The sequence below is a fragment of the Arvicanthis niloticus genome, chromosome 4 (genome assembly GCF_011762505.2).
Source record: "Arvicanthis niloticus isolate mArvNil1 chromosome 4, mArvNil1.pat.X, whole genome shotgun sequence".
Classification (NCBI taxonomy): domain Eukaryota; kingdom Metazoa; phylum Chordata; class Mammalia; order Rodentia; family Muridae; genus Arvicanthis; species Arvicanthis niloticus.
Window position 1 is genome coordinate 72680839 of NC_047661.1, and position 20340 is coordinate 72701178.

Consider the following 20340-nt stretch of genomic DNA (forward strand, 5'->3'; position numbering starts at 1 on the left):
TCCTTGGTTCATCAACCTCATGGTCCACTTGCTGGATTTAGCCATTATTATATTAGCTGGATCTCACCCTACAAGTTTTTCTCATACACCCACTTTCTCTTTATGTAGAGAAATTGATTGTGTACATTTTCTACAGGACCCTGACTAATACAACACACCTGTCCCAGCCTGAGGTGCTGCTCCAGTCCTCAGGTCAGGGTCTAGCAAGAGAAAGAGTGGGGATGAAGGGGAAGAGACTCCAAGAATGGAGACAAGACAGAGCATCTGATCAAGTCTCCATTATTGAAGGGAAATCTGGGTATTTATATGCTTTTGCCATGTGCCTTGTAGGCGTGGATACCACATGCACCTTGCAGGTGTGGATACTGTGTGCAACTTACAGGTGTGGATAGCATGGATAGCATGTGGACAGTGGGACTTGCAGGCATGGATAACATTTGCACCTTGTAGCTGGGGCACTAAACAGCAAAACAAGATATGTGGGAAAAACAAGATATTTATCAGCATGTGCTCAGCTGTTGTAGGCTGTTGAAAAACAAGTTTCTTCTCGAGGTATGTGGCTTCAGATGGCTGCAAAGATGATAGCAACTTTCTGCTAGAAGTTGGCTCCCAACACACACCTGAAATGAGAATGTACAAATTTTTCCAAACTCTTCTAATGTTGGGAAGAAGGAAGGGAGGCAGTGAGGGAGGGAGGGAGGGAGGGAGAGAGAGAGAGAGAGAGAGAGAGAGAGAGAGAGAGAGAGAGAGAGAGAGAGAGACCGACTTACAGTGACTATGGGTCTGTATTGTTTCCTGTAAAACAAATATTGAAGCCTAGAGCAAAAATTCCATAGAAAAACAGCACCATAGAATGGCCTGTTTAGGAGAAACTGAAACTAAAATCTAAGGAGTATCTATAATTGTATCCTACAGGGTGAAGAGTAAGTAACTTCTACTTCTTCTCAGATGAAATTTAACCTCAAAAATAACTCCAGCAGAAATGCCAGGGGATCTGAAAGACAGAACCTGGGGCTACACCCATATCACTGTTCAGAAATTCTGCTACGAGTGGACCATTATTAACTTTTCATTTTGCATGGAGGAAATTTAGAAAAGGATTACAAGTACAGTGTTCTCAATAGAGTACAAAGACAAAGTAGCATGGTGTTTGAGAGTACTTCCAAACAGGGGTGACAAAGAAAGAAAAGATTACCTGTCAGTTTACCTGGTGTTGCTCAGCTGTCCCGAGATCCCAGTTTGGGCAAAGTTCCAGTTGTGGATAATAAATGCCCAAGGAGAGAAATATCAGAGTATGAAGAGACCCACTGTGGTAAGCTTTCAGAAAAACCAACACTGGGGATTTTAAAAGCTCATCCTTTGAGATTTTCTCCTCTCTCATCCCTATTGGCTTCTCCCTGAAGACCAGCTCACCCTCTGCTGCAAGGTGAACACAGTAGAAGCCTTCTTCAGCATTCCTGGATAGAACATGACACCTGCAATCCAGGATCCAAGGCATGTGTTGAGAGATGACCTAGGGGACCTGTGGGAGAATTCCCTGTTCACAGACTGCTGCCTGTTGGTAGGTGGCCATGAATTTAGGGCTCACAAGGCCATCCTAGCAGCTTGCTCTCCAGTTTTCAGAGCCATGTTTGAACATGAAATGAAAGAGAGCACTAATGAACCACATTGAGATCTATGACCTGGATCCCTAAGTCTTCAAGGAGATGATGGGCTTCATCTACCCAGGAAGGCACCACACTTCCACAGCCACTTTCTGGCCTTTGGTGTGCTGGCCAGCTTCTGACAGGTATGGCTTAGAGGGCTTGAAGGTCATGTGTGAGGATGCACTCTGCAGGAACCTCTCTGTGGAGAATGCTGCACACACTCTCATCCTGGCTGACCTCCACTGCACAGAGCAGCTGAAGACTCAGGCCCTGGAGTTCACTGCACTTCATGCTTCTCACATCTCTGAGACTTTGGGGTAGAAATCAATGGTGGAGTCTTATTCTTACCTCATGGCTGAAGCATTCCACTTCATGATTTCTGCAGTGTTCTTTCTTGCAGCCTTCACACAAATGCCTAAAGTGACAGGGCTTGTTACTTATGACCTACACCTGTCTTCCAACAGCAACAACTAGTGTTGTTGCCAATGAATTCTGGTTAGAGTGCAATACTGCTGGCACATTTACAGTGAATTTGGAAAAGGCAGCATAGTGGCTCAGGATTAACAACACCTGTAATATGTTCAAGTGGTTGGTGGGCGAAAGCAACACTGGAGTCTGGGACTCTCTTCCTGACATCTACCCTGTTGATGTTCTTGTTTGATTTTTGTCTGGTGTCTAGGAAAGCAGGATTCAATATATGTGCTGGCCCTAAGCACAGCCCAACAGAGTTTCTTCAGAGAAACATGTCTGTATTGGACTGAGTAGAAGAGATGACCTGGGCCCAGAGGATAAGAGAAACAAAACCTGAATGTTTACTTATCACAGAAGAAAAAGACAATGAAGACTTTCTGTTTAAGGACTTAGAACTCAGCTGCAAAAGCAATTACTGCTCTCTCAGAGAACTCTTGTTCAGTTTCCAGCACACACAGGAAAGTTTTCAACCACCTGTAACTGGTGATCCAGAGGATCTGAGACCCTCCTCTGGTCTCCTGGGCCACAAACAGCTCTGTAGACAAAACCTTAACCTAACAAAATATAATAGAAATAAACTTTTGAAATCAGTCTGTGGTTTCCAGAGATGTTTATTTTCAGAATAGTCATGTGTAGTCCAATCAGCCAAGCTAAGCTGTGGGTGTTTCTACAGACCCCTCTCTGTCCTATCAGTATTATAAACACCCTGTCTTTCTTCTCGGAATTTATTTTTGGCAAATGAGAACTCCATCATCATGCTCTATGACAACTGAGAAGAGTATACCAAAGTGGAGGGATTCTACTCCTCATGGGAGAGATATGTTTGTGGTTGAAGGCATGCAAAAATATTTTATGTGTTTGAAAACATTTCTAGGAATTGATTCATGGTAGATTCATAACTCCCCAAACCAGTAGATCTCAAACTTCCTAATGCTGTGCCCCCTTAATACAGTTCTTCATGTTATTATCAACCAAAAACATTAAAGTACTTTGTGGCAACTCAATAACTACAATATTGCTACTGTTATGAACCATACTGTAGAGAGCTGATATACAGGTTCTCTGATATTCAACCCATATTAATGTGTCATTAGGGTGTCAAACAGAATAGGAAACCACAGGTTGAGAAGCATAGATCTAGGCAAGGCCTGCCAGCACACCAGGAAAACTGTATAACACCAAGCCCAATGCATCACAAAGAAAATTTTTCCACGTTCTTTCTTCCCCCAAATAAGATCATCATCTCACCCTCCAACCCCAGCAGGCATTCATGAACAACACAGGAAAAGAACAGGAGATAAAAACATTTATGGAAACAAATAACTTCATTACTTTCTCCTCCATCCCACCATCAATCACCTAGGCTCATCTATAGAGTTATATGTTAACACCAGCTGTATCCTTCCTTTCTGCCTCTCTACATCTGCTGTGAGTCCCACAGACCATTCTTTTTAATCTCCCTCCCCCTCACTCCTTGCTGTATTCTAGACCCTAACTCCAGCATGCACTCACTGATAACTCACTGACCAATCCTGACAGGGAAGCATGGAAGCTGCTTGTAGATCTTCCCCTCTCCTTCAGTTCTTGTTTATTTGCACCTACCAGCATAATCCCCAACTCTATAGCAATCCTTCTGGGGTAACCACTTTTTATTGTCTCCCCCAATTGCAAGGAGACAGAATAAGCAGAATCTGGTGTAATCTCTTCCCTCCTGTGAACCCTATCATAATTCTGACCTATCCCCATCCTAAATGTCACCTCCCTAAACCCAGAAACCTAGAACCACCAGTGGCAAAACCAATAAGATCCAAGGAAAATTCCTGCCTGACAGCAGTGATGGCTGTTTTCAATTCTCAACATGATTACATACAGGATGAAGTACAATTCAGAATTCATAAAAATTTCGTAAAAGTGTAAAGAGAAGATTAGGACCAGGCCTAGTGGTACAGGTCTTTAAGTGCAGCACTTAGGAAATGCATGCAGATCTGAGTTCAAGAACAGTTTACAGAATAAATTCCAACACACCCAAGCCAAAGCAGTGAAAGATGTAATAGAACCAACCAAGGGGGCATGTTCAAGACTGGGCACATGGATCTAGGTTAGAGTCTCCTTTTGATCAAGATGTAGAGCTTTTGGACCTTCCAGAACCAAGCCTGACTGCATGATGACAGGCTTCCCAACATGGTAACAATGGACTGAATCTCCAAAATGTCAAGCTAGCCCCAACTAAATGTTTACACTTATAAGAGTAGCTTTGGTCATGATGTCTCTTCACAGCAATAAAATCCTAACTAAAACAACATACAGCAATCACACTCTTCAAATATCCAGAGAGGAAACAGAAGAGAAGGAACAGAACTGATACTCAACACAGACAAATGTAGAAATTAGGATCTAAAGCTTTAACCATTGCAATGCCAGAATCTTAGATCCTAGCATAAACAATACAATCACTAACGGCCAGGGCATTATGTCTACACTAGAGTCCAGCTATCCTTACACAGCACTCCCTGAACATTCCAACAGGGCTGAAGCACAAGGAAAGACCTTAAAATAATCTGTATGAAGGTGATAGAGGTCATTCAGGAGAGAATGAAGAGATTCCTTTAACAAATTCATAAAAGTACATACAATAGTGTGAGGAAAGAAAGAAATCCACTAAAGAGATCCAGGAAAACAAAACAAATAGTGGAAGAAAAAGAACAAATTTGTTTAAGGCCTAAAAATAGAAATAAAATTGATAAGGAAACAAATACTGAGTGAATTCAGGAAGTCTTGTACCCACAAATTTTGAATTAATAGAAATTATACCAATGAAACCCTTGAATTTGCATCAGTTTAGTAACAGTTATACAGATTTCTACCAATAGATTATGGCTATGTAATCAACTTTAGCTCTTCCTTCTGTTACAATAAAACCATTATTTTCTCTAGAAAGACAGCCTAATATTAACCACCTCAATCCCAAAGTCCAGGGAATTTGGATGCCGACTCTACATTACCTTCTTCAAGCTGAATATGGATGTTGAGATATTAGAAGAGGAATGAGGGAAAGAGTAAATTGATAAGCCTCTGATGTCTGTCTTACCTGAATCCAGCTGGAAGTCCAGGACATCAGTGGACATGCAGGTGACAAGAAGATTCATTCACCAAGGCTGTGTATTGTGTAATATAGAAATCTCAAATCAAATTTTAGTATCAAGATAATTATTTTGTTTGATTCTCTGTAATCTAGTCTTCTGGAGGCCTACCTCTGTCATGTCTGATCCATATAATTCTGGAAGATATAACTACTGCTTTAATGACCTTTTCTGAACACACATAGGAAAACCCTTTTTCCCAAATCTGCCTGTCCTTGAGCCAGTAACCAGAAAAGACTTTATACTGACCTTTTATCCAGAGGAATAATATAAGTACACAAGTCATAATGACATCCATTTTGAAAGTTAAATCAATCTAATACAACTGATTAACACTATCTTTCCATTCAGCTCTCTGCCTAGAGCAACCTTTCATTTATCTATTTATCTGTTTGGCTCTCTTGACTCAGAGCAACCTGCAGTTTACTCTTCGAATCTTTAAAGCCTTTTTCATCTGTTCCTGCTGACTTATTTCTTCCCCATTTTCATTACTATGACCTACTGTTCTTGACGCAGCAGGTTCCTGTGGTAATCACCTTTGTTTCACTTCTGAATTTTTGGCAGACTCCTTTTCCAGTAATGTCCCTCACTTTGTTTCTTGTTCTTTCTGCCTTGCATTGAGTGCCAAGTGTTTGGACCCACACTGCTCCATGCTGCCCTACATTGGGTGCCAAAATGTCCTAGCTCACACTCCTCCATGCTGCCACAAGTTGGGGGGCCAAATGACCCAGTCCTTTTGGGTCAGTCAACAGGGTCTAGTAAGAGAGAGAGAGAGAGTGGGAATTCAGGGGCAGGAGACTAGAAGAATTGTGACAAGACAGGGTGTGTGATTATGTCCTGTTTATTGAAAGGAAATCATGGGTATATATAAGCATATGCAGGGGAACACAGCTGAAGGCACTTTACAACATGTGCCTTGCAGCTGTGGGCACTAAACAATAAATGAGATATGTGAGGAGAAAAACAAGATTTTATCAGAGTGTGCTCAGCTGTTTTAAGCTGTTAAAAAACAAGTCTCTTGTCAAGCTTGAGATAGCTGCAAAGATGATAGCCACTTTCTGCTAGAAGTTGGCTCCCAACAGTGAAGTCCAGTTTAAAGGTGTGCTTCTCCTGCCTCAATATCTGAATCACTGGTGGGTCTTCCTACATCAAAGCTCCAGAATAGATGGGGATTTAAATACTCCAAACCAAGCAATAAAGATTTCATAGGTGTATCCTGCATTTCTGAATCATATTTCTTTACAGATATAGTGAAGCTGATAACCAAGAATAGCCATTACACAGGGATACTGGTGTATATGAATTAGATTTATTATTGTTGTTATTATTTGTATTCATTATTATTATTTCTATTATTATTGAAATTAGATCATTTTCTCATACATACCTTCTGATGAGAGTTTCCTTTCCCTTAGGTTTTATATCAAGCTAATTTGATGAAAGTGTTTATTAGCCAAGGAATGTTCTGGTTCTCTTTTTTTTTCACCTAACTTATGTGCACTACTTTTACTTATATGTAATAACTTATGTGCATAATGTTACACCTAACTTATGTGTATCATGTGCAAATAAAGATTCTTTCTTCCAACTTTCCAGTATTTATCCTGTTGATTGCGAATTGCCTTATTGCTCCCATGAAGACTTCAGTTGTTTTATTGAGTAGCTTTAAGAAAGTGAGAAACCATGACTTGCTTTTGGGTTTTGTACGATGGCTTTGAGTTTCTCTCTATTCAAGTTGATACTGACTATGGGCTTGTCCTATACTGCCATAATTATATGTAAGTATATCACCTGTGTCCAACCTTCCCAGAACTTTTATCATGAAGTGGTGCCGTCTTAAAGTCCTTACCTGGCCAGTTTAATGATCTTGGCTTTTGGTGGTTGTTTTTCTTTTTTTTTCTTTCTTTTTTTTTGGTTTTCTTCTTTCAGTTGGTTTACGTAGTCAATTATGTTTTTGATTTTTGCATATTGAAGCATCCCTAGACACCTTGGGACAAAGCCTGATTGGATTTTGTAAATGATATGTTTAATGTGTGCTTGAAATCTGTTTGCAATTTTTTAATGAGTATCTTTGCGTCAGAGTCCACAAGGGAAATGGATCTGTGGTTTGAGTATCAGTATAACTGTAGTCTCATGAAATAAATTGGACAATATTCCTTCTGTTTCTAGTGTGTGGAATAATTTGAGGAGTATAGGTGGTAACTACTATTGGAATGGCTGGTAGAATTTTGTGTGAAATCGTCTGGCCCTGGGCAGTTTTTGATGGTGATACTTTTAATGGCTGCTGCTATTTTACTGACAGTCTGTCACTATCAGTGTATGAGGACCACCATGCAATTTAAACTGGAGTAGCGTTTCCCTTGCAAACTTAGGTGCCTTTGATTTGGTGCATACATGGTAAGAACTGAAATGTCAGCTTGGGGCCTTTTTCCTTTGATGAGTATGTCATGGCTTTACCTACCTATCTTTTCTGATTAGTTTTTAGTTAAAGTCTATTTGGTTATAGTTTAAAATGTCTACAACAGATAGCATAGGCCAGAGAGTGCATGCACACCATTGTGTGGCTGACTAGGCAGCAGCTGTGGTGTGAGTGGTGAGTTCCGGCCTTCGCCATCCCCTCACTTACAAGCAGCCTTGCCATGCTCCCCGCGCTCCCCCACACACACACACACATACACCACACCTCATCTAGCCTCAGAGAGAACACCCCCCTGCCATGCAGTTAGTCTACATAGGATGCCTGAGCTACAACTTCAGCTAGGAAAACATTCAGCTCTTTTTCAGTGGCTATGGCTGTCTCTTCGAAATCGACCTCAAAAATTGGTACAGTTTCGTGGAGATTCAGGACTCCAATGAGGCAGACCACGCCGTTTAGGAGCTGAACAGCAAGGGAGCTGTGCAGCCTGAGCGTGGCATGATCATAGAGCATGCTTTAGGGCCTGTGCCAGGACTGAGATGACAACCACTACAGAAGCTGCAGTGGTGGAGGTGGATACAGCAGTCAGAGAACTTCTGGCAAAGACAAATATGGACCAACTGTTCATACAGAATACAGGCTTATTGTAGAAAATCTGTCTAGTCTTTGCAGTTGGCAAGACTTAAAGAATTTCATGCGGCAAGCAGAAGTGACTTATGCAGATGCTCACACAGAACAAACAAATGAGGCTGTAATTGAAGTTGAAGTTAGATCCTTCTCTGACAGGAAGCGTGCTTTGGATAAACTGGATGGCAGAGAAATAAGTGGCAGAAATACTAGGCTTATTGAAGATAAGCCAGGGACAAGCCAAAGGCACTCATAGTCTGGAAGTAGACTCAGATCAGGCCAGCCTGATCTACAGAGTGATTTCCTGGACAGCCCGGGCTATACAGAGAAACCCTGTCTCGAAAAACCAATAATAATAATAATGTTGAAGGCATATACGCTGCATTTTCTGCTGAAAAATGATTCTATTTAATAGGTGCTTAGCAGACATTTGGTAAGCTATTTGCTGGTTTAAACTCCAATCAGTGCCCTTTGTATTAGTGGGGCATTTATGGTTAGTTTGAGAAAACAGTGGCATGGATAAACTAAAACACTTCATGTTTTATAAGTAAAGCATTATGAATGCTGTGGAAACCAAGTTAAAGTAAATAGTGCAAGTGTGTAGGAAAAACTAGATTTTCAGTTTCCATTCAGCCAAAAGCCCAGTTAGTTGAGACTACAATCAATAATTACCTTACAACCTTCCCATTATTCAGACATTGGTAAAGTCATTTCATCCCAAATACTTGTCCTCATTCTTTAGTAAAGGTGTGGATGGATTGCCTCAGGTATAATACCTTCCTCAGCTGTTATTATATAATCTAGAAAAAGTTGGATTATAGAGTGTAATGTAGAGTTAGTTTATAGGGCTAAATAATCAGGGGACATACAATAAAGCAAGGCTGAGTGGAAAAACAGAGGTTCAAGGGCCTAGGTAGGTGAGGGTAACTGGGAATACTTTAGAACAGGGAAAGGAGAATGCTTTTAAGACATTTATCCTGTTACAAAATCTTAAAAACTAATTCTAGGAATACAGTGTCAAATAAAGCTACTGCTTAAGGCATCTTTTCTTTGATGTGTTGTTTAGATGTTTATAAGAAATAGGTTTATTTTTCCAGTATAAATTTCAGAATTTAAAGAAAATTGTGTCTGGTTATAGTTTACTATTTTACCAACTTAAAAGCAAATGTGATGGCTCTTTAAGAATTGGGTTTGACCAAAGTTCTCTTTGTTTTCTGGGAAAAGTACATAAAAGCTTTCTGAGCCACAGCCTTTTACCGGGGGAGAAGACTAATAGTAAAATTTGAGTTTCTGACTGCATGCAACTTCAGTTGGGCTTGCCTTCTGTTAGTGTGGTAGTACATGACAGAGGCAGTAGACTACTTTTTAGCTTCCCTAATACAATGAATAGGTAAATGCCAATACCCATACAATTTTTCTAGTGGGGACAAAGGCCATTTTATTAAAAATCTAGGCTTTTATACCTGTAGACCCTAGTTATTAAATGCACTAAACAAAACAAACAACTGCATTTAAAGGATTGACCTTAGCAGAATTGACTGACTTAAAGTGTTTTAGTTCTTTACTGATGAGTGAATTCAGTTCCCTACCAACTAATGAACATCATCTAAGAATCTCACCCTGCACACATTGGTTGGTGCCCAGGGTAGATTATCAACAACACCAACTGATAAAAAAAGAACAAGAGAAGTGTGGAATATCTTGAGTCCTGTTGGATGTGATAGTATTTCTTGATATGTATTCCACAGTGGTTGACCAAGTGTCCCTGTGGGAGAAAGAAGCATGCTTTGTGTATATGCCCAACGGTGGTATTGGCAGATCTTGGGGTAAATTGATTTTTAACTCTCTGAGCAATCACTATAGTCAATTACATAGTGGCTATGAGAGTTTGCATTCCTAGTAGCATTGGAGGGATGTTCTCCTGGGTGCACATCTTTGCTAGTGTGAGCTGTGTCCCTTGTTGTACAGACACTGGCCATTCTGTCAGACATAAGGTGGGATCTCAAAGTAGTTTTGATTTGCATTTCTCTGATGACTAACAATTTTGAACATTTCTTTAAGTGATTCTTAGTCATTTGAATTTTCTTTATTGTGAATTCTCTATATCTGTACCCATTTTTAATTGGGTTACTTGGGGTTTTTTTGACATCAAGGGTTTGGTTTCAGATCCTGGGAAAAGGGACTGATGTGCATATTTTACATATCAAAACAAACTAGGCCTCTAGGTTCTTGGAGCATCCCTCAATCCCTACCTAGCATACACTGCCCCCAACCTTGAATTTACCAGCCCACAGGCTAGGCTGTCCCCTCAGAGACTCATTCCTATATAACTCAGACACCTTTCTCTCTCTCTCTCTCTCTCTCTCTCTCTCTCTCTCTCTCTCTCTCTCTCTCTCTCTCTTCCACTTCTTGCCACATTCACCCTTTCTCTCTCCCTACCACTCACGTCCATGTCTATTTCCTTGGCCTTCTTCCTTTGTGCCAGTGAACTTGCCAGCCTCAGAGCAGCTTCCCAATAAGCCTGCCTTAATATATTCTAATCTGGCTTGGATTGGCTCACTTCACCAGCGAAGAAATAACCTATCATCAGGTTTCTTAATTTAAACAAAATATAGTTATTATATTAGCCCTCACTCAGATGTGGAATTGGTAAAATCTTTTCTCATTTTGTAAGCTGCTGCTTTGTCCAAATGACATTATCCTCTGCCTTACAGAAGTTTTTCAGTCTCATGAGGTCTCACTTACTAATTGTTGATCTTAGTGGTTACATTATCAATGTTCTGTTCAGATAGACTTCTCCAGTGCTAATGAATTCAAGGCTATTCTGTACTTTCTTCTTTTTTTTCAGTATACGTGGTTTTATGTTGAGGTCTTTGGTCCTGTTGAAATTGAGTTTGTACAGGGTAATAGGTTTGGATATATTTGCATTTTTCTACATGCAGCCATCCAGTTTCTACAGTACAGTTTGTTAAAGAGGCTGTCTGTTGTTTGTTGTGTATTTCTGGCTATCTATCTATCATCTATCTATCTATCTATCTATCTATCTATTTATTTAAAATATATTTCAGATTTTATCCCCTCACCCAATTCCCCCCACTACCCAGTAACCCCCTATCCTGTCCCCCCTCCTTCCTCCACAAGGGTGTGCCCCCACCTACCCTCCACTCCCTCCTCGCCACCCTCGAATTCCTCCCTGCTTGGTGTTCAGCCTTCATGGGACCAGGGATCTCCTCTCCCACCCATGCCTGACAAGGCTATCCTCCCCTAAGTATACAGCTGAAGTCATGGTTGCCTCCCTTTGTGCTCCCAGGCTGGTGGTTTAGACCCTGGGGAGCTCTGGTTGGCTGGCACTGTTACTCTCCTAAACCAAAAATTAATTTCTGATACTTCTGTGGGTCTGAGTCTTCAGTTTGATTCCACAGAGCAATAAATCTCTTTTTATACCAATTCCATGCTGTATTTTCAGTTCCCAAGCCAGATAATGGACAGTAGAGCATTACCCATATCCGGGACCTTGGGGTGGGGCATGACATGGTGGGGTGTAAGGGGCTCACAAGAGCTCAGCAGGAACGAAGCCACTCCCTACCCAAATCAGGCTTGTGCCTACTCAGCTGCATAGAGACAAAGACAAGTCATGATAAAGGCAGTATGTGTTCTATTTCCTTGACAGACAACTGGCTTCTCAGGAATCATGGGATCAGCAGTCTACTAATCTAGCTGATAACCTTGGAAGGCCCCTATCCCCACTGCAGCACTTCTTCCCTTTTTACTTTCTTCCCACAAATGCCCCACCCCAACTCCAGCTATATAAGCTAGCCCAGTTATTTCACTAAACTAGCTGACTTTGATACCTGCTGTAGTCATTGTCTCCTGAGACCCTGTTCCCCAGTCATCCAGATCAAGAGCTAGATGAACGAAAATTGACTCCTATGAAGGCAAACAGCACTGAAATCTGTTGCTTATAATTTTAAAAATCTATGATAGCTCCGGCTATGCTCTGGAATCCATAGCCACCCTTTCTTCCTTGCCCTGTGCAGAAAATGGCCATCTGGCCCTGGTTCCCTGTTGGGGACCGCACTAATTCCACGTTGGGGTGGCCAAAATAAATGTTGCAGCCCAGGCAAAATATTGAGGCCTGGGCCGACCCACGTTTGGGCGGCCACTGTATCCCGGCCCAAGCTGCGGCTCCGGTCTTCAGGTCGGGGGTTCAGCAAGAGCGAGGGTTGAGGACGGACTCGAAGAATGGAGACCAGACAGAGTGTAATTCAATCCCGTTTATTCTTCAGTCTCTCTTCCTCTAAGTGTCTCTTGTCTGATTTCCCTCTATAGTCTCCCTAATGTTTTCTCTCTGCTGTGTCTCCCTAATGTCTTCTCTCTGCTGTGTCTCCCTAATGTCTGATCTCTGCTGTGTCTCCCAAATGTCTGAATACTGATCTGTTCTGTCTCTGCCTTTTATATGTCTCACTTCTAAGCCACGCCTCTAAGTTACACCTTTAATCATGCCCTTAGGTCTTGTCTCTAACTCTGATCTCTATACTTCTAAATTATACTCTTAAATTACACACCTTTAATCTCACACACCTTTAATCTCACACACCTTTAATCTCAAGGTATCTAAACCAAGATTATCGGAGTGTTCTCAGCTGTTGTAGGCTATTGTAATCCAAGTCTCATGTCAGGGTATATGGCTCAAGATGGCTGCAAAGCTGATAGCCGCTTTCTGCTAAAAGTCGGCCCCCAACAGTTCCCTCTGCTCACTTGCTAAGGCACCCAAACACGTTCTTCCATGAATACCTGGAGCTACTACTCTTGTTCTACATGTCATACATATCCCACCATCCCCGGTGCTGTTCTGCAGACCATCAATGACCCTACCACAGTTTTGCCCTATCTCTTGCCCACATAAATCTTCACAAATGGAAAACACCAGACAGCCTTAATATTTAATACCAGCCAGATTTGTATTGGTGAATCTCCAACCTCAATATGCCCATGCAAAGAACACACAACTCAGTTATATTTATCACCTGCATGCCTAGATTGGGCAGATTTCCCACTACACCACTCTCTTCTCAAGCTATGAGATCCCTGCTACTTGTGGCCCCTCTATGCTATGTAGTTCTGCTCCATCTTCCACCTCCTCTTCCTCCATTTCCTCTTTCTCTGTTCCTCCTTCTAATCTTCCTTTTCTTTCTTCCTCTCTCCTTCTCTAAAACATCTAGTCCTGCCTTTCCCTTCCACTGCCCAATCACAGGCTCTAGCCTTTATGTCACCAGTTAAAATGAGGAGCACGTTCACATAGAATCACCTGAGTAAGAGACCTGCTCTTCCTCCGGGATAGGATTAGCATCAAAATACAAACACCAAGGCAATCCATGAAAGGATTCCATAAACACATTCCATCTTTCTAATTCATATCAGATTTTATTAGGATATAGTTTTGTCTAAAGAGCTGGTTTTGGCCATTGTCTTAGGGTTTTACTGCTGTTAACAGACACCTTGACTAAGGAAACTCTTATATGGACAGCATTTAATTGGGGCTGGCTTACAAGTTCAGAAGTTCAGTCCATTATCATCAAGGCTGGAACATGGCAACCTCCAAGCAAGCATGGTACAGGAGGAGCAGTGAGTTCTACACCCTCATCTGAAATCTTCCAGGAGAATACTGGCTTACAGGGAGCTAAAATGAGGGTCTTAAAGCCCATGCCCACAATGACACACTTCCTCCAACAAGGCCATAGGTACTCCAACAAGGCCACCCCTCAAGGTACACTTCCTGGGCCAAACATATCCAAACCATCATAGCTATGGAGACCAGAAGAAGGCCTCAGATCCTCTGGATCACCAGTTACAGATGGTTGAGAACTCTCCTGTTTATGCTGGAAACTTCTCAAGGGTTCTCTAAGAAAGTGACAATTGATTTTTCCAGTTGAATTTTCTTTCTACTTTCCCAAAACTAAGTCACTTAGTCAGGGTTTCATTGTTGTGAAGAGACACCATGACCAAGGAAACTTTTAAAAAGGACATTTAATTGGGGCTGGCATACAGTTTCAGAGGTACACTCCATTATCATCATTGCAGAAAGCATGATAGTGTTAAAGTTCACATGGTGTTGGAGAAGGAACTGAGCACCTTGATATGAAGGCAGTTAGAAGGAGACTGTGTGACACTGGCCAGGGCTTGACCATATACATTACTTCAAAGCCCTTCCTCCACAGTGACACAATTCCTGTAACACTTCTTTCAACATGGCCAAGTTCCTAATAGTGCCACTTTTCATGGGCCATGCATATTCCAAATCACCAAACTGAGGTTTTTTATTTTTAAAGCTTTCTTTCCCTATCATTTCTCTTAAGACTAAACATTGAGGATTTACTTCTCCATTGCTCTGAGCCCCTGGTCATCTTTGTTGCTTAGTCCAATGCAGATAGGTTTCTCTGAAGAAACCCTTTGGGGCTGTGCTTCAGGCCAGTACCTAAGTTGAATCCCAGATTCCAAGACATCAAACAAAACTCATACAAGAATATCAATAGGGAAGATGTCAAGTAGTGTCCCAGATGCCAGTGCTGCCCATTCCCCCACCCACCACTCCAACATATTTAGAGCTATTGTAAGTACTGAGCTACCATGTTGCCCTCCCCCCAGATTCAGGATAAATGCTCCAGCAATACTATTGTCTAACCAGGACTAACTGGAAACAACACAGGTTGTTGCTGTTGGAAGACAGGTGTAGGTCATAGCTGATTAGGTCTTAAAGACTACTAAGTCCTTTGAGAAAGATGGCCCAGTAAACACTCTTGCAGAAGCCAGGAAGTGGAATGCTTCAGCCACCAAGTGGGGATGTGACTCCACCATTGACTTCCACCCCAAGGTCTCAGAGACCTCAGAAGCATGAAGTGCAATAAAATCCAGGGTCTGAGTCTTCAGCTGCTCTGTGCTGTGACGGTCAGCCAGGATGAGAGTGTGTGCAGCATTCTCCACAGAGAGGTTCCCACAGAGTTCATCTTCACACATGACCTTCAAACCCTCCAGGCCATACTTGTCAGCAGCTGCCAGCACACCAGTGGCCATGGAATGGCTGTGGAGGTGTGGCACCTTCCCAGTGTAGATAAAGTCCATCATCGCCATGAAGACTTGGGGATCCAGGTCTTGGATCTCAACTTGATTTGTTAGGCTTTCCTTCATTTCATGTTCAAACATGGCTCTGAAAACTGGAGAACGAGCTGCTAGGATGGCCTTGTGCGCCCTAAATTCTTGTCCACCTACTAGCAGGCAGCAGTCTGTGAAGAGGGAACTCTCCCACAGCTCCCCTAGGTCATCTGGCAACGTGTACCTTGGAATATTGATTGGAGGTCTTGCGTTCTGTACAGTAATGCTGAAGGAGCCTTGTTCCATGCTCATCTCACAGAGGAGGGTAAGTCTGTCATCTGGTAATAGCAATTCGGTTTGAGACAAGAGGAAATCTAGAAGGATGAACTTTTTTAATTCAAAGGCTTGGTGCGGCAGTAAACTATAGACATGTGGGCTCCTTGCATTATTGCATTTGTCCCCTGTGGCAGTTAAGATACAAACATTAAACTTTACCCAAACTGGGCTCTTTTCACAGCTGAGCAACATCAGGTTAAGTGACAGGTAACCTTCGCTTTCTTCATCAACCCCATTTGGGTATACTCTCAAACACCATGCCACTTTGTCATTGGCCTCTGATGGGAATGTCGGACTTGTAATACATTCCCCCATTTCCTCAACGAAACCAGAGAAGTTGCTAATGGTCCACCTGTAGCAGAAGTTCTGTTCACTACGCTGTGTGTAGTGCCACCTCTTGGTTTCCAGGTGCCCCAACATTTCTGGTTGAGGTACTTTGGATGTAAAACTAGAACCTGAAAAGAAGAAATAAAAGTCATTTACTCTTTACCATATAGGATACAGTTACAGATACTTTTTAGATTTGTTTTAATTTCTCCTAAGTTGCCCCTTCTATGAAGTTGAACACTTATGTCTTTCTAAAATTTTCCATTAGACTTTAACATTAGATTTAGAGAAAACAATCCAGGCTCCCTGTGGGGCTCTCTATCTCTTTCTGTCTCTGTCTCTCTCTCTCTCTGTTGAATTTTAAAAGAATAGATTTTGTTATTGTTAGTCTTTTATGTAGGCCCCACCTACCAGTTACTCAGCAATAGCCTGGTAAACTTGGCTTAGACAATGGGCTGTTTGAACCCCTCAAACACCCTTCCTCTCTCCTCTTCCTCTCTCTGAAGCCCTAATCTCTTTCTTCCTTTCTCCCCTCTACTTTGCCCCTTGCTCTCTACCTGTTTCTGGCCAGCCCCTCCTCCTCCTCCTCCTCCTGCTCTTCCTTCTCTTCCTCCTTCTCTCTCTCTCCCGTCTTTCTCTGCCTCTCCTCCCTTCTCATCACTACTCAACTCTCTTTCCAGTGCCCTAAATAAACTTTATTCTATACTAAACCTGTCATATGGCTGGTACCTCAGAGGGAAGGGATGCCTCAGCGTGGGTCCACCAGGGATCATTCCCACCCTCTCCATGCCTGGCTTTAACAAACACATCCTGGATTTCTTCTTATAAAACACATCATTGGTGTTGTGACTCAGATTTCAATACTCGCAGATTAATGTCTCCTGCTGCCAAATGAACTTTCCAGCCAACAGATCACTTTCTAGACCTATCCATCCAAACACCAGCAAATTGGTAAGTTCCCTCACCCACACTGGTCAGTGTAAACATCCCCTGGTCCTAAGGAAGGGATGTTGAGTTAGCAGCAACCCTGTGGTGTCCTTGTGGATGAAGACATTCAGTCTTTATGACTGGCCCCCTTGCTGAATCCTCATTTTAGGACATTTTCCCTTGAATGAGATTTCCCCTCTACTCTGAGTCATTTCCTTTTCTCACTGCTATGAAAACCCAGGACAGGGTAAACCATACTCTTCACTGCCCATTCAGGTACTTGCCTGAGCTCAGATACCAACCCACTGCTTGAGCCCATGGTGATCTGAACCTAATATTTTCATTATTAACTTATCCGCAGGATGCTGATAGGGGTAACTAATAACTGCCACTCTCACCCCAAAAGGGTATGTGTTCCCAGTCACTCCCAGGCTCCTTACTGGGATGCCACCCACTCTTAACGGCTTCCATATTCACAGGCTAAATTTGGTCCCAATATACACTAATCTATAACTCTATGTGGCTGTTTAAGGGCAAGTAGGGAAAAAAAAACCCTTTTACAACTCTCTCTAGCCATCCAGAAAAATGGAAAGATTTCTATGTAGTATTCTTTCCCACCACCTCCATTTCTAAATGCTTCATTTCTTTGCTCTTCCTCCCACACTTAGGCACAGCAACAAGACTGCCTAGATTGTGGTGTGATAACCACTGAGTAACAGTGTTCCCACATGATTCTACTATTGCCTCTGCGGCTGCCTCTACGCCCTTCTCTCCACTTTCCACCTTGCTTTTTACTACCTGCCCAACCTAATACCATGGGGCACAAAACATGCAGTGCTAGAGCAGAGTTGCAGGCACAGCACAGCTGCAGGCACTGCCTCTTACTCCCCGCCCCAGCCAAGGTGCTTGCTCTCTTGCCCTGCCCCATTTGTGCCCTGATTACACCAGGTTGACCTGCCACATAGGCTTCTGTGCTCCTGGGGGCCCACCACTCATTGTGGGGGACTCCTACCACGTCAGCCTCTGCTCCTCCTCTCCAAAAGACACCAAGAGCCACCAAAGATGTGGGAAGAACAACCCTCTGTTCTTCAAAGAGGAATCAGGTCAATACTTTCCCCCTCTTGTTAATGACTTCTCATTCATCAACAAGACCCATAGGTGTCTGCCTTCTCGCCAGCCTCATACAAATTAAATAAAAAGGAGATCCAGGAGCCAACCTTACTCCATTTTGAAGGAATAGTTTTAGGTTTTGTTTTTCCTCAGCTATCGACTCCTGAGAAAGCTGGTGGCCAATGGTCACTGCACCCTAAGGAAAGTGGTTGCTGTGCCCTGAGCCAGACAAAAACATTGGCGGTTGTATGATATCCACTGTGGCACAATGCCCAACTTCTGTGAAATTCCCCCAAACACATTATCCCTCTCCCTGCTTGTATGAATTGCCTGAGAAAATACTGCTCCATGGACCTTGATCAGAAAACTTGAGACTTTGTCTCGTTTTTTGCAACTCCTGTCTCTTTCATTCTCTCCCCTTCTCTCTTAGGGTATCCTGTTGTAGACCCCACAGGCTGGGGCATCTTATCACAGACAGACAGGGTTGTCTTACTCACAGCCTCACAATAAAGAATACACAACAAGTTCAGATGTAACCTTTCACACATTTAACCTTTGGTTACTTCCTTTTTAAATTTTAAGTTTCCTTTGATTGTCTTTAACCTATAGTCTTAAGGTGTTTCTCATGCTAAATCTATACAATCATCTGTCATAGTGAGAAACATAAGTTTCCTTTAGTTGTCTTTTAACTATGGACTTAAAAGTTGTTTCTCATGCTAAACTATGTGATCAACTATCATATTTATGAGGTTGTCAACTTTTCCAGTTTCCACTAATTTTCTTTTCAATACATACTTCAAAATCCATCTCATTATACTACATATATATATATATATATATATATATATATATATATACATTTTATATATAAAATAAAGTCTCCTTTATTTTATATATAAAAATAAAGTCTCCTAAACAGAAATAAAAGCCGTTCTTGCTCCTTCTGCTCTATCAAAGGTTTTTGTCTTTTCTAACGTCATTTTAGAGACGGTTTATGCTGTTAACAAATATCTTTTGTAAACTTCTAAGCCCCCAAACACAGTCAGATCTACCTTTCATAGACCAAGGAGACTGAATTTGGATAAGTACATCTGGAATCAATAACATAAGTTCCCACTTGAGACCTCTTCTAGAGGGTGGGATTGGGACTCACCTCACCCAACCACCAAGACCTAAGGGTTTCAAATATACACCTAAGAAAATTTTTTTCCAAAAACTTTCTTAATTTTTTATATGTGTGTATATATATATATATATCATATCTATATATTATTATCTACTACTACTACTACTACTACTACTACTACTACTCAAACACAAACATTTAATGTTTCAGCATCTTGTCAGGTCCAGGAGTTTACTCAAAATCAACGTTTATGAATGCTCCACAGAAGCAACCCACATGCTCCAATCTATTCTCACAGACACAGACACTTCAACTGGACCTGCCCCTTGTGCCTACAGATGGTTGCACAAACCCTGGATAGCAAGGAAATAGCCAACTCTCCTAAGAACAGACCACCATCCCCATCCAGGTTTTTTTAACAAGGTTTCTCTGTGTAGCCCTGGCTGTCCTGAAACTCACTCTGTAGACCAGGCTGGCCTCAAACTCAGAAATCTGCCTTCCTCTGCCTCCCAAGTGATGGGATTAAAGGCATGCACCACCACCGCCCGGCCTTTTCTTTGATTTCTCAGAGACATTTCATCCCAATGTCAGCACGAACTAACTAAAGAACATGACCACTCTACTCTTGCTCCACAATTGTCTCTGTGTAGTTTTTCCATTTATTTTAGATTAATCCAAAATAAAAGAATATTACCATTCCTTCTATGCTCCACCAAAGTGCTACCTGGCAATGGCCAGTTACACCTGACTCACTATAAAAGGGGATTTTTGACCCTGCTCACTCTCTTATTCTCTCTTACTCTCTTATGCTCCCTGACTCTGTAACCACTTTCTCTTTCTCTCTACTTCCTCCTCCTTCCTCTTCTGCATATTATCCTGGGCTGCCTCTCCTCTTCTTTTTCTCTCTATCCTCTCCTCATCCTCTCTCCTCTTCCCCCTTTATCTGCCTCTACTCCCCTTTTGTCCCTACTCAACTCCCCTTCCCATGCTCTAAATAAATCCTAGTATATAAATCTATCATATAATATCTATTATCATGTACTGTGGTTGGTACCACAGGAGGAAGGAATGCCTCAGCATGAGCTCACCAGGCACTCCCCTCATTCTTACCATACCTGGTTCTAA

At 42.0% G+C, this 20340-nt stretch overlaps 1 protein-coding gene and 1 pseudogene across 1 annotated transcript; one reads left to right on the forward strand and one right to left on the reverse strand.

Annotated features, from left to right (window-relative positions):
- The first annotated feature begins 7973 nt into the window (after positions 1 to 7973).
- The window catches only part of LOC117707881 (serine/arginine-rich splicing factor 6-like), a 329309-nt pseudogene continuing 316942 nt past the window's right edge, over positions 7974 to 20340 (forward strand).
- On the reverse strand, positions 15045 to 16145 carry LOC117706754 (TD and POZ domain-containing protein 4-like). Its single transcript, XM_034499850.1, has one exon. It carries the CDS (start codon positions 16143 to 16145, stop codon positions 15045 to 15047), a length of 1101 nt encoding a protein of 366 aa, XP_034355741.1.

Bases quoted from the DNA above. Each gene is read 5' to 3' on its own strand.
- LOC117706754 (XM_034499850.1), bottom strand. From the start codon at position 16,145: ATGTTGGGGCACCTGGAAACCAAGAGGTGGCACTACACACAGCGTAGT.